Below are 27,801 nucleotides of genomic sequence, written 5' to 3'. Positions count from 1 at the left end.
GTAATAAAGCAGAATCTGCCTAACTGGCCTCAATATCCATTCTTTCCTTCCTCCCAGAAATAGTGCCATCACAATTTTTGGCCTTCATATGGCTACACACCTAGAGACCACATTTTTTAGCCTCTTTTGAAGATAGATATAGCCTCATAACAAAGTTCAGCCAATGGGTTGTGAGCAGAAGTATGGTTAATTTCTGGGTCATCCCCTTAAAAATAAAGCTACTTATTCTCCTCTTCCTCCCCCGGCCCCCTTGAGCTGCCTAGAAAATGGTGATGACTATAGCAGCCACATTGGAAAAACTAGAAGCTAAATATTGAATACCACTGAACTGTTGGAAGAAAGCCATCTACCCACTTACCTCTGGACTGTTAAGTGACAAAGAAATACACATTGTATCTTATGGTTTCAGGGATACAGCAGCTTAGCATATACTCATGCAGAGTTTCAACAGCCAATGTATGATCTACCATGTGACTCATTCTCTTTTCTGCAGCAAACACAAATGCTCCAGATAGTAGCTGCTTTGTTGGAATGAGAATAACAGTAGACAAGCCCCCAGCTAATCCAGCAGATACCTGAAGTGTGGGTGCAAAATAAGCCATTGTTGTTATTTGGGGGGAAGTTTTTATTATTGCAGCATCACCTAACCTATCCTGACTAATATATCCTGGTTAAAAACAGCTGCTCTAAAAATCTCCCTCTGGATTACATGATACTAGAGAACCACATCCATCACCCGGGGAGTTTGGAAAATACTGATGCGTGAGTCCCACCCCTAAAAGTCCTGATTTAATTAGGCTGCAATGTGGCCTGGGAATGGAGATTTTTATATACTTCCCTGGTGATTCTAATATGCAGCCAAAGTTAAGAATCACAGATGTCTATGGACCATATTACAATGGCTCCCAATAATTGCTTTTATTGTATTGTACTCCAGCATGATGAGGGACATTATCTATATACTGAATTATATTATGTAAAAAAAAAAACCTCCAGAATTATGATAAGGTTTAATTTGCTGTTGTACACAGTGCCAACTTTATGAGAACAGGGGAGAAATTTCTCTCTAGTCTCAGTGTGGGAAGGAAATATTTGTACTTTTCCCAAACAACAAGTTTACTTGTACCCTTAGACATTGTAAATCTTGTAAATGTTCATACTTTCCTCTCTGGTTAGTTCCCAGAAGGTTCACAGACAAACTCGAGGCCTCCAAGGAGCAAGTGGCTGGGATTTCATTGGCACACATTTTGTGTACTCAGCACACCTTATTCTCATTTTCTCCTCGGTTCCTTTTATTCATCTGTGATAACTTACAAGGTAACTTAAGCCATGTCCAGAACAAAGCATTAAATAAATATGTCCTTTTTTAATAAGTAAGGAGCATGTGCCACTGACTGGAAGAGGGATGAGAAGAAAAAGAGTCAAGTGCACTAGTTTACCAAGGCAACTTGAACACACAAGGTCTGTTATCATAAACATATCCCCAGAGCCTACTAGTTAATTTCACTTAAAAACGGAAATTCCTGCCGAAACCGGTTTGGCTCAGTGGATGGAGCGTCGAACTGCAGACTGAAAGGCCCCAGATTCGATTCCAGTCAAGGGCATGTACATTGGTTGCAGGCACATCCCCTTTGGGGAATTGGGGGGGGTGTGTGTGCAGGAGGCAGCTGGTCAATGTTTCTCTCTCATCAATGTTTCTAGCTCTCTATCCCTCTCCCTTCCTCCCTGTAAAAATTCAATAAAATGTATTTTTTTAAAAAACTAAAAAAACACAAACAGAAATTCTTGCCTCACTTACTGAAGTATAGAAAGCCATATGAACTACCTGTGCAAAATATCATGCCCCAAGAAACTAGGGATAAGCAGGAAAGACATCAGCTCATCTATATCAGCAATTTTCATGAATCCTTTAAGCAGGAAAGACAGCATTGAAAGCTTCTAATGCAGTGTTTTCGATTGATGAGGTGGTTCTACTCACCTTCAGCAGTTTCAACCTGGCAACTTCTGTTATTTTTATTATAGATGTAAAGCCCCATTAGCTCCTTGCTGTTCCTGGTGGCTTTAACAATCACAATGGCAGGTGTTACACTGCTCCTCAGCCAAGTTCCTCTTAATAGCTTCCCGGATGCAAGTCGGAGAACCATCTCACCACATTTCACAAATACTTCATTCTTGACAACCCACTCTGTTCTTTGCATACCCTTTCATTCTGCACGCATATGCTTAAGTGAGTTATAAACTCCAGTTCTATCCAAAATTATCTTTCCCCTTTAGATTTATCCACATCATCACTTTGCTACATTCTTAAAAAGAACGTCTTCATCTAATACTTTCAATAATATTTGATGACCCTGTGTTTTTTTTTTGCGTGTGTGTGTTTTTATATATATTTTATTGATTTTTTACAGAGAGGAGGAGAGAGGGATAGAGAGCTAGAAACGTCGATGAGAGAGAAACATCAACCAGCTGCCTCTTGCACACCCCTTACCGGGAATGTGCCCGCGACCAAGGTATATGACCTTGACCGGAATCGAACCCAGGACCCTTCAGTCCGCAGACCGATGCTCCACCACTGAGCCAAACCGGTTTCGGCTTGATGACCCTGTGTTTTATGAGCTCCCCTCAGCAGCAAAGTGTCACAGGATTTCCACAAAAGCTATAGAGTCGTGTTTTCTACCAAGATGAATGAGTTGATCACACACGTCTGTGGACGCAGACATAAGTCCTTGTAACACTAGAGCTTGAGTGGACCTCAGAGGTCACGTAGTCCACACCACAAAAGCCCCCGTTTTGTGGACAGGAGGACAAAGGCTCTGAGAAATATTAATTAAGGTAGTCACTCCTGAATTAATACTTGAGTGGTATCCCAGAAATCCATTGTTCAGTCAGTAATTTAAAACTGGGTACATATTTTCTTATTAAGAAACATAGTATAACAGAAAGTCAGACTCCCAGGTCAGCCTACAAAACTGTGTTCAGGATAGATGGCAGTGACGACAGCACAACCAAGTGAATGTACTTAGTGTCACTGAACTATTCACTAAAAAGCGGGTAAATTTCATATTATATGTCCTTTACCACAATATCTTGAACATTCCTACTGAATCCATGAATGGGCTAAACGCGCTACATGAGGAAGGAAGAGCAAGGGAAGGAAGCGATTCCCACTATCTTGCCTGGCTTCCCATGAGGGTCCTTCTGGCTAATTGCTATTACAACACCAAATTCCTCTCCATCTACCACTGGCTCCCAAAATTCCCTTAGGGAACTGGTCTTCCCCATCCTCAGCCATGGCAGGGCTGAGCCCAATCTCCTCTCTGGAAGTAGCCACCTATGGCTTCAAGCAGTCCCCTGGCTGGAGGACAATAGATGAATGGGTGAACCACATGACAGGTGCTAAACTGAGGCCAAAGCCAGCACACAGACCTGAGCACAGAAGAGCTTGCAATGTTGAGAGAATTGCAGAGAAAGAGAGCAGAAGCCTTGATGGAGTCGTGAACCTACAGAACAGGCCACACATGAAGTCAGCCAGACCTGCTCCAGGACTTTTCATCGGCATGAGCCAATAATTGGTACTTTGTCTTAGCCAGTTGGTGTTGAGTTTGTTTATTTGCAACTGAACGATTCCCAACAAATACAGTTCCAGAATAAAGTCTGAAATAGACCAAGTTACATCCTCATTCACCTTTTTTGAAACCATCTCCCACTAGCCACTGTCTTTTCTCCCCAGGGACCCAGTACACATGCCATTGATTGGAATCAAACCCGGGACCTTTCAGTCCCAGGCCAATGCTCTATCCACCAAGCCAAACCAGCTAGGGCAAAATGTGTATTTTTAATGTTGAGACCTTAAACTTCTTCTCCTGCTCCTCCTTCCTCTTATTTACACAGTACACTAGGGACAATGTCCATGCAGACCCACTGGCTGCTGAGCTATGGGGACCTCCAGGGTACACGAAGGAGAATTTAATGGGTGAACAGTAAAAGGGTGCTATCAGGCAGTGCCAGAGAAAGTGATGAACCATGTTACAGAGCTTCATGAAGGTTCTAAAAAGGTTTGACAGAGGAAAGGTCGTCATCAAATGGACCTCTTCAAAGGGAATGAATGGCATGAGTGAAGGTGGAGGGAGGACCTCAGGGGCCGAGGGGACAGGCTTTCTGACAGGGAAGTGAGGGGAGGACACCGTGTGAAGGACAACTTGTCCCAGGGACACGGGGGTCTTTGTGGGCAAGTAGGTCTGCGTCGTGGTGGTGGGCTTTTATAAGACGGTAAGATGAGGATATGTGTGAGCAGAGTCAAATTTCAACAATGCATGAATGACTAGAGCTCCTTAAGCCTCTTGGGAACGTTCACATTTTAAAAATAGGCTGCTCGGTAACCCAAATCATCTTGGAACTGTTCAGATTTCAGATTCTGGAGGAAGAAGAAAAGCGTTCCGGGGTGTGGAAGCACGTGCTCTGGGGCAGACATCGCTCCGAGCAGGGTTCTGTCCCAGTCCGCGTTCTGTGCCCGCCCTGAGGGTCTGGTCAGTCTCCACAGGGCTTCCTGGCTCTTCGCACCCCGGGGCCCCACGGCCTGGTGAACACTCCCAGGTCTGTTTTCCGTGATTTCCGGTGCTTAAAACAAGGCCACCATGGCAGTAGGAGGCCTGGGTGATGGTGGATGTGCATAGAGCATTTGTAATGTCAGGTATATTTAAGATTTGTGTGCTTGCACTTTTTAAATAACCTGCCACCCTCATTTAAAACATGACATCTGTTAATATACTTACTGTCACTGAATTATACATTTAACATGATTAAAGTGGTAACATTAAATTATGTGTATTTTATAATTTAAAAGAGCATAATTTTTAAAAACACCATTGTCTTTCCCTTTTCTTACAATTAACTCCGTATGTAGAAGTACTAAACGAAATACTTAGAAATATGAAATTTTCACTGAATTGGGTTGGTTTAAACCCTCACTATTCATGTAGAAATAGCAATAAAATATGAACAATGCCTACAATAAACATTATTACTGTTGCAATGTATATTTGACATAGTTTTTTTTTTAAGGTATTATTTGGTTTCATTTCCATTTTATGGATCAAAAGAAATATTTACACGATATTAAAGTAAATTAGAATAACAACCGATGCCAAATGAAAAACTGAGCCTTTGCTACTGCAAGGTCTCTCTACAACATGGAGACCAAAAGAATAAAAAATAGCCCCCAAACTAAATCACCCCTCAAGCTTTCTGAAATTAGCAGAGAATGTTTGCCGCTGACCTATTTCTCTCCCCCACGCCTGTGTTGATAATTGACTTTTGTCCCTCAGGGAAGTGCTCAAATATAATTGAGCAGCACCTGCCACACAGAAAGGACCGTTCTATGTACCCAGTAATTCCCATAAATATTGTACTTAGCTTAGGACGCAAGCACTCTGCTCTCTTCTTAACTATATCTCTCAAGGAAGAAATATTATAATTATGAAAGTTGAGTTATTATGAACATCTGGATGAAAATAAAAGAAATATTTTGAATTATGAGAACCCAAGACATTTCTATTACTAAAAATTATTGAGAATTATGGCAACAGCCACTTATACTGCTCTGACAGTTTTCTTTAATCCTGTTGCTCTCATCCCATTATATAAACCCTCTTCTATAGATGAGAGCCACTCCGTTGCCTTCAGTCCTGGGGACAAGCAGGACAACGCCAGGGGTTTGATTTCCATGCAGGTTTTAAAAATGCACTAAAAATGATAAAAGACTGCAGCTCCAAAATAAAGATAAATATGATCCACTGCATCCCACACCACCACTTGAAAAACATCTGGGACACAGGCTTAATGCAATCCCTTTCCATACACAGGCTAACAGCTGCACATTTGGACTAAGGGCTACAACTGGGAACCCTCAGCTGGCAGAGAGAATATGTGAATGAAAAAAACCTGAAGCCAGTTACAAAAGATCATGTTTTTGTATGATTCCAGTTACCTGAAATGTCCAGAATAGGCACATCTACAGACCCAAAGAGGACATGCAGGTGGCTAGGGCTGGGGCTGGGGAGAAGGATGGGAAATGGGTGCTAATGGGTGAAAGGTTTCTTTGGGGGTGAGGAAAGTATTGTAAAATTAGGTTATGGTGGTAACAGAATACAGTCTCTGGATTCCTAAAAGAATGGCTTCTCTCTTTGTATCACTTACACACACACACACACACACACGGAGCCAAATAAGAAAGTCATGCCTATTGAGCACTCTAACCTTAACAGTGATCATCTTACCTGCCTCTTTCATTTGGAAATATAATCAGCACTTGGGTTGTTAACACTGGCACTAGGCCGTTCGAGAATAACGTAGGAGAGTCTGATAAATTCATCTACATAAATTACTGTGAATTCCAAAAGTTTTTTTGTTTGTTTTTGTTTTTTTAATATATTTTCTTGATTTTTTACAGAGAGGAAGGGAGAGTGATAGAGAGTCAGAAACATGGATGAGAGAGAAGCATCGATCAGCTGCCTCCTGCACACCCCTCACTGGGGGCATGCCCACAACCAAGGTGCATGCCCTTGACTGGAATCGAACCTGGGACTCTTGAGTCCGCAGGCTGATATTCTATCCACTGAGCCAAACCGATCAGAGCAAGTTTTTTTTTCTAATTTAAAAATAATAGATTATTTTGCAGTGAATACTGCAAAAGTTTGTCATTTCTGGTGATTCTGATAACCAAGAAAAATGCGGATTCTTTTCAAGTTTATGTTTGCAAAATACTTCCTCTCAAAACATAGCCTACATCTACAATAATTAAATCGCAACCCTGGACAAAGGCACCCAGCAACAGGAAAAGAACATAAAATGAGAAATCAAATAGCAATGGTCTGTCATCCCAATGATGGCAGTGAAATGATCAGAAAGCTCCAGGACAGTGGCGAAAGTTCAACAGCCCCTCCCTCACAACGCAGTCAATGGCTGAAGCACAAGTAACTGCCTCCACTCCGTTTCTGTAGGAAAGGACACTTAAAGACCACGGGCAGGTCTGCAGAGGGGCAGGTTTACTCTGGTTAAAAATGTGAGAACCACCTTCAAGGTCGGCCTGTATTCAGGCCAGGCTGAGCAGGCATCCATCTATTTCCCGAAAACGGCCTGTCACAGAACACAGCTTATCGTTACTGCCACTTGAAAGCAACACAAGTATTCCCTTAAAACGGAATCTAACATTTAGCCTTTTCATTAATGCAGGCTTCTAGTTCTAATCCTACCCCCGCTCCCAGGCCCCGTTCACATGGTTTAACTCCATGTAAAATCCCGATGTTTCACTCTGTCGTCTATAACTTAGCTTCTCTCGGGGCAAGAGTGCTGAGTTCAGCCTCCACGTTTGCCTGGTTCATGAGGTGCCAGGACATGTCACTGTGTGAAGGTAGGACAATCTGGCTGCTTACGGGGCCGCCTTGGAGACATCAAAGCTCCTCTAGACGCATCAATTTGACGACTTCTAACTCGAGAGGTACTCTACAGACTGTGTGGTTGCGGGTGGGTGAGGAAGTGCTCTGCACAACCCACAAAGGGAATAGTAGTCAACACCTGGGTTCAGAGGAAGTCAAAAGCACCCAGCGGCTCTGCCTGCCTGGGCCCACCCTCTCGGAAGGCTTATGTTTCTGAGGCCTGACACCCATGCTAAGCAAGCACAGTCCTTGGGAAGGATGCTCAGCCAAGGGGAGCCATCAGGGAAAGGCACTGCTTGTGGTCCTAGGAAGCATCTGTGCTACAATGTTGCTTAGAAAGCACGCAGAGGCCACACACTGAGAGCTACAGAGCCGGGGGGGCCCCATGCCCACTTCACACATGTCTGTGGATGGTTCCCGGAGTCCTCCCTGTGCCTGGGGAACTCGCATTGCCCGCTTGCTCTGGTTAGGGTTTATGCTTTCTCCTGAGTCTGAGCTGCAGAAATGAGACCAAGAACGGGCCAAACGCAGAGGAAGGTGATGAGCTTGGACAAAGCCAAGACCTCAGCCAGAAAAGACTGGTCAGACCTAGATTTGCTGGGCCCGGCTCCCCCGCTGTGTTGGAGACTCGCCAGGACTGGAAAGAACCGTTTCTACAATGACCTGAGCCATGTGGTTTGACTGAAGTGTGTCCTCTCAATCGCACCTCTGCTTCTTCCCTTCCTGAGGATCAGTCTCTGCTCCAAGGTAACACTGCCCTGTGGCACCGGAGTAATTGAGGGGAAAGGGCCACAGCACAGCCAGCGTCATTGTCTTATGGTTCCACATAGCATCCTAGAAAGATGTGCGTCAGAATTCATCTGAGTGTCAATAAAATACTACCATCCTAAACTGAAGGCTACATAGTTCTTTCTCCTCCAAAAATGACACGTAGAGAACTCGGTGTGCCCCAAAACAGAGACTTGAAGAAAAGAAAAATGTCTGGTTAACTGATTAGCTGCCCAATAACTAGATTTCTCACTCGGGAGCATCAGCAGTTCCGTTCCATGTCCTCAAGCCCAAGAGCCAAAATGGTCACGAGAAGTAAGATGCATTTGGGAAGCTGCATTGCAGAGAAAGTTCACAAAGGAAACAGGTACAAGCTTTTCCTTAAAGTTCCTTGTACCTGGACCATACCACTGAGCAAGGAAGTTCTTACTGACAGAGCAAACAAAAACTTCCCATTTTGCTGGTGAAAAAAAGGCTTCATGGTTGTCCTTCCATTCAACTAAAATATAATAACGGCTGTGTCAGTCTTGGCTGTTTCCCTCAGATTTGCTCCTCCCCTGTCCCTCTGTGCTTTCCTTTCTATCTGAGAGGTCTGCAGACTGTCTCCCAGGTCCTGGGTTAGCTGGCTCCCGGCAGGGCTCAGCCAATGGGAGGCACCCCAGGGAGCTGGGGGGGGGGGGGGGGGAAGAGTAGAGGGGGGGAGTTGAAAGTGGGGGGGGGAAGAAGACAAGGTATTTCCCCCATTCTCTCCACTTCAAGTGGCTTCTTTGGCAGACGCTGCATCTCCTCTGTGTCTCTCTCTGGGTTGTTGTGTGTGTGTTTTTTTAATTGAGATATAATTGTCAAATAAAATTAGTTTCAGGTGTACAACATAATGATCTGGTATTTGCACATATTGCAAAAATGATCACCACAAATCTAGTTAACATCCATCACCATTCACAGATAGTTATAATTTTTTTCTTGTGATGAAAAGTTTTAAGATCGACTCTCTTAGCAACTTCCAAATATTCAAGAGAATATTACTTATTAACTATGGTCATCCCCAGGTCTTACTTATTTTACTAGAGGCCTGGTGCACGCACGACATGTCCCTCAGCCAGGCCTGCGCCCTCTCAGTCTGAGGGGTCCTTAGTGCTGCCAGGGAGGCAGGAGACACTCCCGCCACCACTGCTGCTCTTGCCAGCTGTGAGACCGGCCTCTGGCTGAGCAGTGCTCCTCCTGTGGAAGTGCACTGACCACCAGGGGTAGCTCCTAGGTTGAGCATCTGCCCCCTGGTGGTCAGTGTGAGTCATAGCAACCGGTTGTTCCGCCGTTCAGTGGATTTTCATATTATGGTTTTATTATATAGGATAATTAGCTGAATTTTGTACCTTTTGACCTACTTTGCCCATTTCACCCATCCCCACCGCTGTAACCACCAATCAGACATCTGTATCTATGAGGTTGGGGTTTGTGGGAGGGGTTATTTGTTTTTTTATTTTTAGATTCCACATAAAGATGAGATCATACAGTATTTGTCTTCCTCTGTCTAACTTATTTCACTTAACATAATGCTCTCAAGTTCCATCTATATTGTTGCAAGTAGTAAGGTTCCCCTCTTTTTATGGCTGAATAATATAGCATAATATGTACACCACAATTTCTTTTTTTTTAAATATATTTATTGATTTCAGAAAGGAAGGGAGAGGGAGAGGGAGAGAGAGATACAAGCATCAATAATAAGAGAGAATCACTGATGGGCTAACTCCTGCTCTTCCCCTACTGGGATCAAGCTCACAACCTGGACATGTACCCTGACCGGGAATGGAACTGTGACCTCCTTGTTCATAGGTTGATGCTCATCCACTAAGCCAGGCCAGCTGGCTACAGCACAATTCCTTTATCCATGGACACTTTGGTTGTTTCCTTATCTTGGCTATTGTAAATAATGCTGCAATAAACAGGAGGTTATCTTTTCAGTGAATGTTTTTGTTTGTGTAGGATAAATACCAAGTAGTTGAATTTCTGGATCATGTGGTAATTCTACTTTTAATTTCTTGAGGGTCCTCCATATTGTTTTCCATGATGGCTACACTAATTTACATTCCCACCCACAGCGCACAAGGGTTCCCTTTTCTCCATGTCTTCACCACACTTGTTATTTCTTGTCCTTTTTATAAAAGCTGCTCTGACAGTGTGCGGTGATGCCCTTTTCTCTCGCTCCTGCAGAACAGCACCCCCGTGGTTCCAGCACCTTCCAGGCGTTGCTGGCCCCTGGGCTCCAATAACCATTTCCTCCCATTGTTCTTCTAGCCAAGAGGTGATTGTGGCTTCCTGTCATTGCTAACATCCAAGTTCAGCATCTAACCTCTCTCACCACCTGCTTAACCATGTCTCTACATTCAAGTCCCTCAGTTGTGAAAACTCACATAGCTTTATTTCTGTTAGACTCTGGGTATACAGTGACTAACAAATAAATAAATAGATAAAACAAAAAACAAACAAACAAAAAAACCCTCTATGTAACCATAAACCATGCAAACAAAAATTTTATCTCATGATAAAATGGGGTTGGGGAGTGGGGAGTGGAGGAAGGGGGGGAGAAATACAGTCTTCAGATTATTCCATTGTTGCTCTGTTCTCCACAATAACCACACGAATTAAGAATATCTCTAGGACCTCAGAGGAATAAGCCCCACATAGCCTTTCATGTATCCACATCTCTGTGTGTTTATATGTCTGTCTTGATTCTTCGGGGACAAAGAGGTTATGGTGGAAAAACTGTAGAATCTAAGACTGTCTTGCTACCAACTAGCGTGACTTTGGTGAGGCCTGTATGTCCCATGGTCTCCGTTTTATTTATCTGAACATGGGGAATTGTAGCACTTTCCCTCTGCAATCTCCTCCTGTTCTAAAATTCTGTGAATCTAAGTTTATAAATAAATTTTGTGCATATATTATGCCTCTGGGCATATGATTTATTCTTAGAGCTATGTACAAAGTATATATACCGTCTGTTGATGAATTTGCATTTCAATGGAGAAAACTTGCATTTCATCAGAAAAAGGTTTCTATAATCAGTGCTCACATTATAACCCAAAGAATCCTTCTTGCCAGCGTGTTTTATTATAGTATCAACTTAGTATCTCAATATGTTTTAGACCTCTAAATACAGTGTGGGTTCATTGAAGGATGGTAATGAGCGTTTGATTAGCATACCTAAAAAATAAAAGGTTCCTTGCTCTAAGATAGACGGCTCCAAAGATGTCTACAACAGTATCTTCTGTTCTACGTGCTCTTTCATAAGGCGGCCTTGCTGCACCCCAGTGAAATACAGAGTCCACTGACCCTCCCTCGGAGACCATGCTGGCCCTTTGGTCTGTTCTGACTAAAGAGATTGGAGTGGAAGTAGTGCCAGCGAGCCTTTGATACGAGGTCTCACCAAATCTGCAGCTTCAGCCATTCCTGCTGGGGCGCTCCTTCTAGGAACCCAGCCACCACGGACGCTCCAGCAAGCACACGGAGAGGCTGGGTGGAGGAAAGCTGAGCCTCCTGCCAAAGCGCTAGGTTAGTTCTCAGCCAGCAGCTAGCACCAACTGCCCAACCACGTGAGCTATTTTAGACCCTTCCGTCATGCCAGTACCGGGATAACATCACAGAAAGCAGAACTGTCTGGCCAGCCCACAGAAAAAAAAAAAATTTTTTTTTTTAAAGTGCGGTTGCTTTAAACCACTACCTTTTATGAAGGTCTGTTAGGAAGCAATTTCTTCCCATTAAACAAGTTAAATGTGGAAGCAGAACTCCATGCCTAAAATGTGTCAAGCTAGTCCAGTATCCACCCGTTTTCTTAATTCATTCAAATGAATACGTATTTCTTGAACATCTACTAAGCTAAATGCTGAGGATGCAAAGGAGACCAAATACAGACATGTCCCTGCCTTGGCGGAACTTACAATATTATCTGGATGGGGGGAGAGATATTAACAGAGAAATCTAATGACGTGTTAAATTATAGTAGTGGTGAGAGCTAGCATAATGCACTCTGAGATGAAGAGCATGGCTAAGGAAGCGGCCTCATCAAAGGGGTTAAAAAAAGAAGTGATGACTCAAGTTAGATCTCAAGGAAGATTAAAAATTAAGTAGGCAGAAGGCACTCCATAGAGAGGGCTCTCAGAATGTGCAAAGGGCCTATGGCAGGAGAGAGGGTGGTATGTTAGACCTGTGTTCAGAACTAAGAGATATGGACTCAGGAAGAGGCTTAGGGGCCAGGCCTTCTAAAGACTCTGCCATCTTCAGAAGGGCAGACTTATAAGAAGAGTTCAACCTATCAGTCCCACCCTGATCAGATTTCCTTTTCAAACTGCAACGGGGAGAAAATTGGGAGTAACCTAAGGGAGAGTAACGTCCACCATACTAACTGTACGGGCAGGGACATCCATAGGTATTTCAATGCTCAGCGCACATGGGCATTTTGCTCATGCTCTCATTCCTTGCTATATTGCTACACACTATGCTATACATAAATATTTCATTTCTATACAATTATGTCTCCATACTACTCTATAAGACCCTTTAGGTATAGGGGCTATGTCCCATCATTCATCTTTTTCATTCTTCTTTCACAGTATCTAGCAAACTGCTGAGCACATAGCAAATGTTTAATACATGTTTCCTAAAATTGTAAAACATGAATAAATAATCCATTCAGCCTGTCAGAGTAATCTCCTGGGAGAAATTCTACAGCCTCGCTTGGAAAGCCATTCCAATGCTAGCAATACTCTTAGGAACGTTTCGCTGTAAAACCTCTTTCCTTTATTTTATTTTATTTTATTTTATTTTATTTTATTTTATTTTATTTTATTTTATTTTAAATCCCCACCTAAGGGGGGGGGGGGGGAGAGAAAGAGAGAGAAGGGGACTTTTTGGTGCATAGGATGACATGCAACCAACTAAGCCACTCGAGCTGGGCTAAAACCTCATTCCTTTTTAATTTTAGCCAGTTCTTAAGTTTCATCTTCAATGAAGCCCAAAAGCAGTCCATCACATTTCCAAAGAATGCCTTTCTGTGCAGTTTGAAGATTATTACTGGGTCACCCCTAGCGCTCTCCCCTTTCACTGGAAAAACACTTAATGTTCTCACCTTTCCCCAAAGAAACCACTTAGTTGCTCCCTGGATCCATTCCAAAACACCCATCCTTCCTAAACTGTAGAAGCCAGCAATCCAGTAAACCAGGAAACAAAGGTCAAGAAAGGGGAGAGATTCTGTGCACAGTCCTCAGAAAGAGCATGCTCGCTTTCTCACTCTGCTTACTTTCAGGCCAGCTCACGGGTGTGCATATGTGGGTTTGTGCACATGGGTTTGTACATATATACACATAGAACACTAACGTTTTTACCAGCTTTAAGAATAAACACTGTTTTATTGAGTTTGCCAACTATTCTCTGTTCTTCACCACCAGTCCAGTCTTACCCATCAGATTTGACACATCAATTTTTTTTTAGCAAAAGCTTTCTTTCCATATATTTGTAAATAATATGAAGAGAAATGAGCAGCACTGTTTTATTGATATTGCAATTATCTTCTTCATGTGCAAAGGCATCATACAAACTTGGAAATATCACCAGCACTCCAATGTATCATGAATTCAAAAATAATGAATCATTGGTCATTCAACAAATAATGAGGCTCTAATAACATCAAGAGCTGTTGTGCTTAAAAAATTATTTTAGCATTGGGGTGAAAACTGTTCAATTTTATTTCAAATAACACACTATTACATTTCATTTGTAATCATTTTTGTACCTTCTCAAAGAAATAAAATTCCCTCATTTATTTTTTATTGCAGCCATTATAGATATCTGTATTATGCCACTTAAATTAGATCATGGGTAGGATACTTTCTGAACTGCATGTGCTTACAAAAAGCTATGTATTTTTTTGCAAAAACAAATAGGAAGGTTGTGTATATGATATAATCAAAACTAATTCGACCATTTTGTTAAACTAACAAATCCCAGATTCAGAAAGACTTATGAAACATATTTGTTCTAAAAATCTGCATCGGAATTATTTACCATGCAACACTTTTCATATGTTTACATTAACACATACCAGCACACTTCACAAGAACTTATACATGTATCATCTCACTTAATCAGTTATCGGAGCAAATTGAGGACAGAATATTAGAGAGAATATTGACTATATTGTTCGTGGTTGGAAGAATAAAGCGTTAGCAACGTAATTGTGTAGATGAACTCAAACGCTGTAGTCAAACAGTTTGTGGAATACGCTGCTGTATAATGTCTAAGGATTTTACAACAATAAAACTACCACAAATAAGTACCTATCCAGTAAACAACAAGACCTCAGTAATATAACTGAAATTTGTTTAAAGATGAAGAATGTCTTATCAAACATGTAAATAATTTAACACAGCAAAAGGAACAGAATGTATTTTTAGAATGAATTCAGAATCCAAATATACTTATTTTAATATAGCTCATCTTAGTGCTATTGAATAAAAGAGAAGTAATAATATCTGTCTCTGCAGAAGATGAATATCTACATGATAAATATTTAATTATGCTTTATGGACCCTGTAGGAGAGGTCTGAGTCCAATTTGTAGTCTAATGCCCACTCAACATGGATAACCTGATCAAATTGATGAGAAAATCCCTAAAGAAACACAGCAAAGCCGCCGCCATAGGTTAAAAGCACATTACACAAAGCTCCGAGTGGCCTGGAGGGAAAAGAACTTGCCAAGGTCACTCCAGCAGTCCACAGTGGAGGCTGGAATAAAAGCGTCTTGGTGCAATGACCAAAGTCCTCCCAGGTCACCCCTAACACAATCCTTGACAAATCTGTTCCAAAAAGAGATCAAGGTGACTCCTTTTTCTTCCTTCCTTTCTTTTTTTTTTTTTTTCCCCCTTTCTTTTTTTAATGCTCTCCCTACCACCCAGCAGATATGTAGAAGTGGTTTCATTTACAGCACTTGTCAGTACAAAAATTAAGGGCCAATATCCTGGGTCGAGATAAAAGGCACCTAAACCTAAGCATTCAGTGTAACCTGCAATCTTTAGCAGAGAAATAAAAAACAACCACTAAGAAACACACACACACACACACACACACACACACACACGAAACAAACATTAAGTGAACTGAGCGCCGGCCTTCGCTTATCTCCACTTAAACAGATCCAGCTATCTCCCTAATTTAGAGAAACAAGGAAGCAGTCCGAAAGTGAGCCCTAACTTTCCGCTCTAATTGTCTGTCTTGAGACTAAGAGTTTGGAGATCTCTCCCAAGAACCCAGACAAAGAAGAGTATTCGAAAAAGAAGAGAGACCCGTTAACTCTCAGCCCAGTCATACCGGGTGCCCGGCCCCACGGGCTTTGGTTCCTCCATGTCCAGTTACACAACTTATAGACTCCCCACGTACTGAGGATGCCCCAGGAGCATTCCCGTCTCCAATGCAAAGTCCCTGCGCTCAGCCGGGTCCCCCAGACCAGCGCGTCCCGACGCACAAACTAACTTCCCAGGACGGTGCGGTGCCGGGCCGGGCAGAGCAAGCGGGACGCAGCGGGCGTGCCCGGAGCGGGGAAAGGCTCTCGGACCCCGGACCCCGGACCCTCCGCGCCTTGCCCGCCTCCTACCTGTCTGAGGATGAAGCTGGTGGAAGTGGTGCTGCCATCGGATCTTTTCAACCTGCTCCTCCGGGTCGTGGTGCCTCGGGCCACCTGGACCGGGACCGGGGAGAGGCGGGTGAGGACCGCACCGCGGACAGGAGCCACCTCCCCGGCTCGCGGCCGCCTCTCCGCCAGCTCCCCGGGGTCCCCCGAGCCCGCACCCAAGTCTCCGCCGCCCCCACCCCAAGTCCAGCCCCCACCCTTCCCCACCCCTCCCACCCCCTCCCATCCGAGACCACCGAGAGGATGCCCGCCCGGGGGGAGCAGCCCCAGGGCACCCACCACATCCATTAACAAAGCCTCTCCGGTGCGGGGTCCGAGTCCCCGGCATCCGCTGGGGGAGGCTGCGGGCTCGGAGCGGGAGCGCAGCGAGGAGTGGAGGTGGAGGAGGAGGAGGAGGAGGAGGAGGAGGAGGAGGAGGAGGAGACAGAGGAGGAACGGGAGGAGGAAGGGACGCGGAGGGGTGGGGACGGGGGCCCGGTGCCCGCAGGAAGGCGAAGGCGGGGCGCCGCGGGGCGGCCGGAGGGGGCGGCGGGGGCGGGCGGTACCTGCGAGGGGGGCGACGGCGGCCCGTCCGCGGCCCCGTTCCTGGCGGAGGAGGAGGAGGACATGGTTCGCAGCCGCGGGGGCGGGAGGGGAGGGGCGGGCAGGGCGGCAGGACGCCCCGGCCGGCTGCTTGGGGACCCGCTCCCGGCCCGCACCTCGGGGAGCGACGCCTGAAAGGGGCCGAGCGCGGGCCCCGCAGGGAGGTCCCCGCGGGCTCCCGGGATCGGGCTCCCGGGATCGCGCCCCAGCCGGCGGGGAGCAGCGCGCCCCCAGCGGGCGCCGCCCCGGAGCCGCCCCGGGAGGGAGGGGGGGGGGGAGGGAGAGAGGGAGGGGGATCTGCGCTGGGGGCGGCGGTTAAAATAGTCCGCACGGTGTAAAGCAGACAAAGGTGGCGCGGTTCATGAATCAGGACCTGGGGTGGGGGTGGGGGGTGGCAGAGATTGGGAAGAGCCTACCGACGGGTGTGCGTGTGTGAGTGTGTGTGTGTGTGTGTGTGTGTGTGTGTGTGTGTGTGTGTGTGTGAGAGAGAGAGAGAGAGAGAGAGAGAGAGAGAGAGAGAGAGAGAGAGAGAGAGAGAGAGAGAGAGAGAGAGTGAGTGTGTGTGAGTGAGTGTGTGTGTATGTGTGCCCGCTGCACTGGAATTTTAAAAGAGCAAGAACAGAACCTCCTTTCCGCGACTTCACTCAGAAGCCCACAGCGGGAAGGCATAGGGTTTCGTGGTTTGTTTGTTTGTTTGTTTGTCCGTGTTTTTTGAATTCTTTTTGCCAACTCTGGCCTCAGACCCGCGAGCCGCAGCCCACCTGAGTCTGAGGGAGAGGCGGCCCCCGGGGAGCTGCTGGTCCGAAGGAGTTTTGAAGGTCACATTACACCTGCCGAAGAAGCTCGAGTTGGCCAGTGCCTCCCGTTTTACACGGAGACTGTTTTCCAGGGAGGAAACATCCAGAAAGCCGTGCACAGTCTTTGCCGCTGTGGGGGCTGGACTGGGTCCTCTTCTGCACATGCACGCTAGAACTTAATTGGAGGTCGAATTAAGGAAAATTGTGAAGAAGCTGGAATGTGGAGTAATAGGAAAAATGCATGCAAGTTAAAAAATGAAAAGATCCGTTTAGCTACTGCATGAGAAATCTATCTTTCAAATGTGCATGGTGTCTTAAATCGCTAGGTCAGACATTGCATTCCAGGATTTGGGGTGTTTTTTTTTTAATTTGGGGTGCTTTTAAAAACTGCTTGGCCTTATTGAAGACATGATTATATCTTACTATTCACTACTTATTCCCATTCCTTCCCCTCTCCCCTCCGGACTGTCATTTCGTTCCAACTGTCTAAGAACTGGTCTCTGCCTCCAGGGTCCCCACTGCGTGCAAACGCGCATGCACACACACACACACACACACACACACTCACTCTTCATTCCATCTACACACTATAGGCAAAGCCATTTGCTTAAATACCTCTTTGTCCCAGTCACTCTGCTCTAAAAAGAACTTACTGTTCTCGGCAGCCCAGAAGATAGGGACCAAGCTCCAGGGCCCAACAGCCAAGCCCTCCTCTGCCCTGCTATTCTGGTCACCACCTCCTTCCCTCAGCGTGGTCTCTCCTCACAGACCTTTGGGCAGGCAGGGAGGTCTGCACACTATTGCTCCAGCATGCCAAGTCCAATCCCTCTTCAGCATCCCTGCCTTGGAATGTGTGTTCCCCCAACACACACACACACACACACACACACACACACACAGGGCTGAGCCCTACTGTTCTCCAAACCTGGCTGAGCTCCTTCTTCCTCCAGGTCTGACCACTCTGGTGCTGGGTAGTTTCTTGTGCCCCTGAAAAGCTGGAGCATTTATTCTCTGGGCATTTAATATAAGCTGCCTTGGTTTATTAGCTCTCTTTTCGTGAAACTCTCCAATTTCTAAAATAGGTTTTTAGCTTTTTTTAGCTTCTATTCTTCCACCTCACACATAGCAGCCATTCCATGAAGTGTATGGATAATGGTGTGTCTGCAAAGTCAGAGCTCCCTGCTTTGGTTACGGTCAACTCAATCCATTTTCAGTTCTGAGCCATTTTCATAAGTGATACTTAATCAATATGTATCGAGTGAATTATGATATGGGCACCGGAATTTGAGTTTTCTGGTTTTCCACTGCCCACAGTCTCTCTGGTTTTGAGTTCTCAAAAATAGCAGCAGGACAGTGAGGACCTCTCTGCACCACCAACCCCACAGCAAAACTAGGGAAAATTATTTTCAAAAAATTATTTAAATCTCTGGAAGTGGTCCAAAATCCTAGTCAAAAGAAGGCAAATGAAGAACATTTAAGAAAAATCACAATAATGACGTGAGTCTGTGGTATTTGAACCAAACACCTCCCTCCCTGCCTGAAGGGCAGCTCAGCGAGAGGAAAACTCCACTCCACAGTGGTGCAGCCCAGATACTGGGCTTCCTCTCCCCCAAGCTACCATGGGCGGGGGTACCTTCCTGGCAGGGAGAGGACATCAGCATTTATCATCTTGTCCCTGGATGCCTGTTGCTGAGGCTACGGTCCCATCAAATACAGCACAGAGGTGCGGGCTCCCTTGTTTAGCCCAGTCCTACCTCCTCCTGGGATGAGGGCTCTGCTGTGGGCACAGCACCCCTGAGAACACTGGGGCCCTGGGACTACTGTCCCTCTCTCCCAAGCACTGAGCTCCTAAAGTGGGGGTGTCACTCAGAGAGAGGCACATCTCTCTGACCCCAGCACCAGAACTCAAAGAATGAAGTTGGATCCTTTACCATGCCCCATACAAAGATTAACTCAAAATAGACCAGAGACCTAAACGAATGAACTAAAAATGTACAACTATCAGAAGAAAACATTGGCAATGGATTTTTAGATATGACACCCAAAGCATAAGCAACCAAAGGGGGGGGGGGAGAGTTGGACTTCATCAAAATTCTAAACTTTTGTACTTCAAAGGGCACTACTAAGAAAGTGAAAACACAACCCTCAGAATGGGAGAAGATATTTGCAAAGCACATATCTATTATAGTAAGGGACTCCTAGCTCATTTATCTATATAATCTTACAATTCAGTAATAATAAAAAGATAAATAACCCAATTTTAAGGTTGGGCAAAGAGTCTGGATAGACATCTCTCCAAAAAAAGATGCACAGATGGCCAATAAACCCATGAAAAAGATGCTTGACATCATTAGCCATTAGGCGAATGCAAATCAAAACCACAGTGAGATACCACTTTATACTCACTACAGTTGGCCATACTCAAAAGACAAGTAACAAGTGTTGATAAGGATATGGAGAACATGGAACTGTAATACACTGCTGATGGGATTGTAAAATGGTACAGCGGATGTGAAAAACATTTTGGCAGTTCCTCAAAAAATTAAATACAGAGTTACTATATGACCCAGCAGTTCTACTCCTAGATATATATCCAACATAAATTCTGGGAGTCAAGAACAGGGTCAGATATGTAACAGTTCTCTTGGAGGAAAGGAGAAGATTTAAATAAAATACAAACAATATAACCTTCCACATGAAAGATAGCTTACTTAACCAGACAGTCATAAAATATGATCACCTCTGTCCTTCATCAGCTTTATCCTGCCATTTTTTGTGTTTGTCATAAATTGTGTTAATTCTTTCTATAACATTTAAAGGGAGTGTTTTGCTTAAAAGTTCAAATTAAGATACTGACTGATGTCAATTAAACTCCAAATAATATTCAAATTCTAGTTTTTCTACCTGCTCTATGCCCTGTGAAGGACACAGGCTTTCAGCAATTCAAAGCTGGAATAGGACTTGAACGAATCTATACTGGTGGTTCGCAGCCAGGATAACATGTGGGACATAAAAGTTGAGACATCCAACACTGTCAGGAGGTTACATAGCATTTGCTTCTTCCTTAGTCCCCATATCCTCTTTCAATGTCTCTTGCTCATGTTACCTGCCCGAGTATCTGGCTACGACCTTTCAACCTTCTAGGTGCTTCCTCTATGGAGTGTTTTTCATAACCATTTGCCCCTCCTCCAGCCCACAGCAAGGGTCGGTGATGTACAGTTTCAGGCCACAAGTCAGAAAGAAATGTCCAGGTGCTTCTGCCTCTGCTGCAGTCCTGGGCTCAGGGGAGAAATGAGCATTCTGTTCTGGAAAGCAGCCATGGGGATTGTCTGATGAGCACTGGAGATGCTAAGATTTTTTTTCTTTTTCTTTTTAACAGAGCCATTGGTCTTTTTGCCACTTAAACAGGACTCTAGCCCCCTTGTCTCTTGATAGTTAAAATACTGCCATATCACCTGGATTCCAAAATGCATTATTGATTGAATAGACTTAAGGAAATAAAAAGAAGCCTTACAATGCATGCTGATTCATTGTAAAATACATCCTGATTTCACACAGGCTAAATGGAAAGATAATGATAAGCACAAGGATAAGAAAGGGTGAAAGAAAACTCACACTTACTGAAAGCCAGGCATTGTGCGGTGCTATGCAGCTCTCTGCTAAATTCATCTTTATTCTTCACTAGAGTTCCAATACATGAAATTCGTGCAAGGTAACTTTCCTTCTCCAGCTGCTGGCACTGGCTTCCCTCTGGCACCCAGGTCCCAGGCTTCCCTCGCAGTCCCAGCTTCCCCGGAAAGATGTCCAGTCTAATTAGCATTGTAATTATTATTATAGATTCCACAAACATTTCCTGAGCCTAAGCTAGGGCCTGGGAATACACCAATAAAAAAAACAGTTCCAAGTTTTATAGGATTTTACAGACCTAGTCAGGGTAGAATGCTTTCAGATACAAATAGCAAACTCCTAGTGGAAGTAGTCTAGATGAACAGAGGTAACAGATAAAGGGTTTGTTTTTTTTTTTCCACATAAGAAGTCCAGAGGGTGATAGCCTAGAAGTGGTACAGCCACTCAAAGGTGTCATGTAGGAGCCAGTACTCCGAATCTTCCTGAACCATCCTAACTTTCTTCCCCGTGGTCACAATATGATTGCTTTGGCTCCTGACATTGCACCTGCCTTCTAAGCCAGAATAAGGGGAGCAAAAAAAACCCCACCCTTTTCTTTCAAAGTCTTTTCTTTCTTCCTAGGAAGCCCTCCACAGGAACGTTGACTTATATCTCATTGACCGAAATCATGTCATGTGGCCACCTGGGCTGCAAAGGAGTCTCGGAAGGCAAGTACTATTAACTTGTTTTCTGGTTTCCATATGGCATATAAATAAGAAGGCTGGAAACTCATGTTGAATGGGCTAAACTGTAGAGACAGTGGCAGAGCCTTTTGACACGAAGACAGGTCATTCCAGTATAACACGACAACCCATATAATATAGTCACAAGGTCGCTACAGAAGTACAGCATGGTCTGGAGCCAGAATCAGGGAAATGTGAGCCAACACTTGAAAGACAATTTGTTAGATGGGTAAAGGAATTTCAGACAGAGGAAAATAACAGGGTCAAGCACAGGTGTGAAAAAGCAAAACTGGCACCTGAGGAATTTGGGGTTGGAAGGTTGGAATCTAGCCTGCATGCAGGAAAGCAGAAGAAGGGGTTAGCAGGGCAGCCAACCGTAAGATCATGAAGATCCTAATATGTGATTCTAAAGATGCTGGTCCTTATCCAGAACGTAAAAGAACCCCATGCTCAGGCTGGGTGCTCTCAGCAACTCTGATTTTTTAAGAAACCAGGCTGAGTTTTTCTTTTTTCTAGTCACAAAACACAGAATTCTGTAAGCTTTCTTAAGTTCTTGCTTTCTCCACCTGACCCTCCTCACAGAAAGAGTCCATCTGTTCACATCAAACTCTGGGCTCACCTGTAGTACTTGTACTACAATGTACACATTACACAGATCCAGCCACTATTATGCTCTTCCTAAAGTATTCTCACATCTGAAGGCATTTTCTACCTGGCTGAGCCCTTTGGGACCCCATTCATCTCAGCGTTTTGTACAAAAGGAAGTTGTCACGGGAGATGTCTTGACAACCTTATCACACACATTATTTCTAGGTAATACTCCCTCTAGTACAGAGAGGAAAAGCACATGCTTCGCAAGAGACAGAGCCTGGTTTGGAATCCCAACTTTGCCACTTACTAGCTTGTGAAGATTGATCTCGTCATCTGCCTCTCTTTCTAACAAGTGTTATGAGAATTCAGTGACAATGTACACGAAAATGGTCTTCAATCAAGGCAAAGTGCAATACCTACCATTACACAACTAGTGAGTGCATGGCGAAGCCACAAATACAGCTTGGGCTTGGAACTCACGTTCTTAGCATTCTCAGCAAATAATAATGTTACTGAATGTATTAATGAAGGCTAACAAATCTTTAATTTTTCTCATGTTTCAAAATAGAAGAGGCAGGAGCAGTTTGAAGCTTTTATTCCCATCTCCACTTGTAGGGCCTCTTTCTCTCTTAAGGAGGTTTCTAAATAAAAGAAGGTCTCAGTTTTAACAATCAGGTCAGCTGAGAATATATTAATTCTAGCCTTTACTGACTAAAAGCGATGGTATGCTTACACCAGACAATCTTAACAAGACCTTATTTGAGCCTGGCAGAGTGACAGAGCACTTCGACTTTGAATTTACCACTCTGGCAACACAGTGGGCAGGACTATCTCTGTGACCAATACCGTATAAAACAGTGGTCGGCAAACTCATTAGTCAACAGAGCCAAATACCAACAGTACAACGATTGAAATTTCTTTTGAGAGCCAGATTTTTTTAAACTTAAACTTCTTCTAATGCCATTCCTTCAAAATATAATAGACTCGCCCAGGCCATTGTACTTTGTGCAAGAGCCACACTCAAGGGGCCAAAGAGCAGCATGTGGCTTGCGAGCTGCAGTTTGCTGACCATGGGTATAAAGAAAACCTCTACTTTCATTTCCAACCTTCTCCCCTGCCTTCTCTCCATATGTTTAGAGGCAGGAAAACAAAATACTCACTTGCCCAGACTCACTTGCCTCTGAAGTGAGTAGCCTTTTGACCCCGTTTTGACCAATGATACACAGGTGAGCATTCCAGGGGGTTTCCAGGAAAGAAATATGGCAAGATTATTTTTGGCTGGCATGTTAAGTCCCGTTTTTTTTCTTAGGCAATGCACTTTTCACAATACTTGTCTGAAGTTACTTTGAGGGGAAAAACATGTGACAGCTAAAAACCGTCTCTACATTGATATCTGACACATCTGTTCATGGGATATCTGTTCACCACTGGGAGCTCTATCCTACAAGATAGTGCTGACACCCCTTGAGGTGTGTGACAGAGGTGATCAGGCGAGGACAAGGCTGTCATACCTTAGGACTGCCAACTATACAGCTATGGGGCTGATCTGTCACAGCTGTACAACTCAGATCCTAGAACTGACTACCCTTAGGGTGTGTTATAGCAGTGTCAAAGAGTGGCTGGTCAAAGAACAGACTTAGCTGGGATAACTACCTCATGCAAAATAATGAAGTTGGAGTCCTACCTCACACCATTTACACGATTTAACTCAAAATGAGTCACAGACCTAAAACCATAAACATCCTAGAAGAAAATAGGAGAAAATTTTAATGACCCTGGATTTGGCAATGGACTCTCAGCAAAAGCATAGGCAACAAAAGAAAAAATAAACTGGATTTCATTAAAATTAAAAACTCTGTGAATCAGCCGAAACCGGTTTGGCTCAGTGGTAGAGCGTTGGTCTGCGGGCTGAAAGGTCCGGGGTTCGATTCCCATCAAGGGCATGTATGTTGTCTGCGGGCACATTCCCAGTGGGGGATATGCAGGAGGCAGCTGGTTGATGTTTCAATCTCGTCGACGTTTCTGGCTCTCTATCTCTCTCCCTTCCTCTCTGTAAAAAAATCAATAAAATATATTTTAAAAATAAAAAAATAAATAATAAAAACTGTGAATCAAAGAACATCATCAAGAAAGAGAAAGGACAACCTACAGAATGAGAGAAAATATCTGCAAATCGTGTATCTAGTAAGGGTCTAGTATGCAGAATATATACATAACTATTACAACCCAACAACAAAAAGATAACCCAATTAAAGAATAGGCAAAAGACTTAGATATTTCTCCAAACAAGTTATACAAATGGCCAACAAGCATGTGAAAAGATGCTCAACATCAGTAGCTGTGAGGGAAATGAAAATTAAAACCACAATGAAGTACTTCAACATCTGCTAGGAAGGCTATAATTTTTAAAAACAGGAAATAAAACTTGGTGAGGGTGTAGGGACACTGGAACATTCATCACTGCTGGTGGGAATGTAAAATTGTTCAGCTGTGTAAGTTTGGCAGTTCCTCAAAAAACTAAACATAGAATTACCATATATCTCAAAGAACTGGAAATTGGTACTCAACTACAGGTACACATACATTCATAGCAGCACTATTCACAATAAGCAAAAGGTGGAAACAGCCCAAGGACCACCAACACATAAACCACACAGACCACAGCATATGTGGTATATGAATCTCTCATACAGCGGTCTACGAGGAGATGAACCTCACAAACATTATGCTAAGCAAAAAGAGTCACAACATTCTAATCTTGGAACTAGAGGTGGGGGTTGTACAACATCATGAATGTTCTAAATGCTACTGAATCATGTGCACTTTAAAATGACTAATTATATTATAACTTGGCCAGTGTGGCTCAGTTGGCTGGTGCATCGTCCTGTGCACCAAAAGGTTGCAGGTTCGATTCCTGATCAGGGCCAGTTCAGTATCTTGCGTGGCGCATGTACATGAGGCAACTGATGGATGTTTCTCTCTCCCCCTTCCTCTTTTTAAAATCACTAAAACATATCCTCGGGTGAGGATACGTAAATGAGTAAATGAATAAATGAATGAACAAATAGGCTAATTATATGTATCACATCTCAATTTTTAAAAAATGATAGCTGGCTCCCTTGACCAAAGTGTAATCGGTAAAGGTCACTGATTTGCTATAAAGGTGCCGGGAAGCCTTTATTTTACTCTTTAGGACATTAGATGGTGTAAAGTAAGAACAAAACCAAACTCCATTCTTCAGTAGAATTTGTGCAGAATATTCATCCAGTTTTGTTTCTTCTGTTCCTCTGTTTGTCTTTGAACATCTCCCTTTAACAATCACCACTCAAGATGGGCAGAAGAGTAGACAATAAATGTATAAATTATTTGTTAACACCTCTGGCATACAGAAATCAATTATTGAAATGCAGACGTGGTGTTTAAAAAAATCAGCAAAATGGGATTATGGAATTAACTGGGAGTTTGGTTTCATTTATCCAGGCAGTCTCATTCTAGTTTAGAAAACATAAAAACTGCTACTGGACTAGACATTTTTCTCAGAAGTCTTGTGACCATTTTAACCAGTCTTTAAGTTTGGAGTGCTTGGTACTCAATTTTGCTGTATACTTTTATCTATGTTTATTAGTTTCCTAGGGATGCCCTAACAAAGTACTTCAAACTGTGGCTTAAACAACATACATGTCTTCCCTCTCAGTTCTAGAGGCAAGAAATTAGAAATGAAGGTGTAGCAGAACCAAGATCCTCTAGGCTCTGGGGAAGGCTCCTTGCTTCCTCCAACTTCTAGTGGCTGCGGGCAGTCCTTAATTCTGGCAGCAAAACTCCAATTTCTGCCTCCATCTTCACATACCTTGCTCGCTGTGCCTCTGTGACTTCTCTTCCCATAAGGACATCAGTCATTGGATTTAGGATCTACCTAAATGCATGATGTCGCCTAGAAACCTTTAAGTAATTATACTACAAAGACTTTTTCCAAATAAGGTCACATTCTGACATTCTGGGTTAACATGAATTTTGGGGGGGGACACTATTCGTCCCATTATACTATGTCAGCAACGTAATTTCTCTTTTTTGACACAGTAAAATTTTTTAAAACATCTAATTCAAACTTAGCTTGGTAATATTAGAATTAACTCTTCTAGGGAAACTTTAAAAAATAAATTTTTAATCTCCAAAATAAATTTTTTTAAAGTCAAACCCTTAGAACTGGGTCATCCCTTTATTGGCTAAAACTGATGTAAGCAAATAAGGAAAATGTCTTTTGACAGAAACAAAGCATGACAGATTGGTACTCTATTCATTATAATTTGTTACTTACAACAATAACTTCAGTGTTGTCATCATAATAATTCAATATATTCTCTCCTAGAAGTCAGGAGCCTTGACAAATACTATGAAAACCTTTTACAAAAGTTCCTAAGCCATAATTTTTTAAACATTTAAAATTAATTTTTTAATAATTTGGAAGATGAAATTTTATAACCAAACATCTAATCTTCAAAATGTACAGTGAAATCTATGTGGTTAAAAATCAACTACTTGAAATTGTATATGATAACAATGTATACATCTTTCAAATCATAACTGATAATTATAACCATTTCAGGTAATTTTAAAAGTGAACTAGAGGCCTGGTGCATGAAATACATACACAAGGGGAGGGAGGACTGTTGGGGGGAGGGATGTCCCTCAGACCAGCCTGCACCCTCTCCAATCTGGGACTCCTCAAGAAATGTCTGACTGCCCGATTAGGGATTGGGCCTAAATGGCAGTTGGACATCCCTCTTACAATCCAGGACTGCTGGATCCTAACTGCTCGCCTGCCTGCCTTCCTGATTGTCCCTAACCACTTCTGCCTGCCAGCCTAATCACCCCCTAACCCACATGTGTCAAACACAAGGCCCGCGGGCCAAATCCGTCCTGCCAGGCCTTGCAATGTGGCCCGCACCGTGCTGTCATCACTGCACTCCACTGCGTTTCCATCACAATGACAGTTTATGACTGTTCAGTAAACCATTCGGCCCGCGATTTAGGCTGGATTTTAGATTTTGGCCCCTTCTCTGATTGAGTTCGACACCCCTACCCTAACCATTCCCCTGCCAGCCTGTTTGCCCCTAACTGCCCTCCCCTGCAGGCCTGGTCCCCCTCCCCACCAACTGCTCTCCCCTACAGGCCTGGGTCCCCCACAACTGCCCTCCCTTGCAGACCTGGTCCCTCCCAACTGCTCTCCCCTGCTGGCCATCTTGGGGTGGCCATCTTGTGTCCACATGGGGGCAGCCATCTTATGTGTTAGAATGATGGTCAATTTGCATAATATTCTTTTATTATAAATAAATCACCAAGTTAAAAGACAATGTTGGTAGACTACATTTTCCACAATATAAGAACATATCCAGCCCTAGCCATATTGGTTCTGTAGATAGAATGGACTGAAGGGCCCATGGACTGAAGGGCCACAGGTTCGATTCCAGTCAAGGGCACGTATCTTGGTTGAAGGCTCGATCCTCCTCCCAGGTCGGGGAATGTGGGGGAAGCAAACAATGTTTCTGTCTCTCCTTCTCCCTTCCACTCTCTCTAAAAATCAATGCAAAGAATATCCTCGGTCAG

The 27,801-nt window shown here is 43.8% G+C and overlaps 1 protein-coding gene and 1 long non-coding RNA gene across 3 annotated transcripts in view; both read right to left on the bottom strand.

The window, feature by feature from the left end:
* CACNB4 (calcium voltage-gated channel auxiliary subunit beta 4) overlaps positions 1-16,516 on the bottom strand; it is a 210,927-nt gene extending 194,411 nt beyond the window's left edge. Inside the window, exons 1-2 of one of the 2 annotated variants that reach the window (XM_036421924.2) lie at positions 16,424-16,516; positions 15,843-15,926 (exon numbers count right to left, since the gene is read on the bottom strand). In XM_036421924.2, the coding sequence (XP_036277817.1) occupies positions 15,843-15,926; positions 16,424-16,486 (147 nt within the window). In that variant the 5' untranslated portion in view covers positions 16,487-16,516. Of the gene's footprint in view, positions 1-15,842; positions 15,927-16,157; positions 16,321-16,423 lie in introns of those variants that run through there. The other variant, XM_036421925.2, reaches the window with a different exon arrangement.
* On the bottom strand, positions 13,643-15,816 carry LOC123651664. The gene is made up of 2 exons (XR_006740537.1): positions 15,383-15,816; positions 13,643-15,288 (listed from the first exon to the last, which is right to left on the bottom strand). It is a non-coding gene; the product is annotated as an uncharacterized LOC123651664 (long non-coding RNA).
* Positions 16,517-27,801: the final 11,285 nt, after the last annotated feature.

The sequence above is a fragment of the Pipistrellus kuhlii genome, unplaced genomic scaffold (genome assembly GCF_014108245.1).
Source record: "Pipistrellus kuhlii isolate mPipKuh1 unplaced genomic scaffold, mPipKuh1.p scaffold_m20_p_7, whole genome shotgun sequence".
Lineage (NCBI taxonomy): Eukaryota > Metazoa > Chordata > Mammalia > Chiroptera > Vespertilionidae > Pipistrellus > Pipistrellus kuhlii.
Note: the sequence above shows the minus strand (reverse complement) of the source record. Positions and strands in the feature narration are given on the sequence as shown.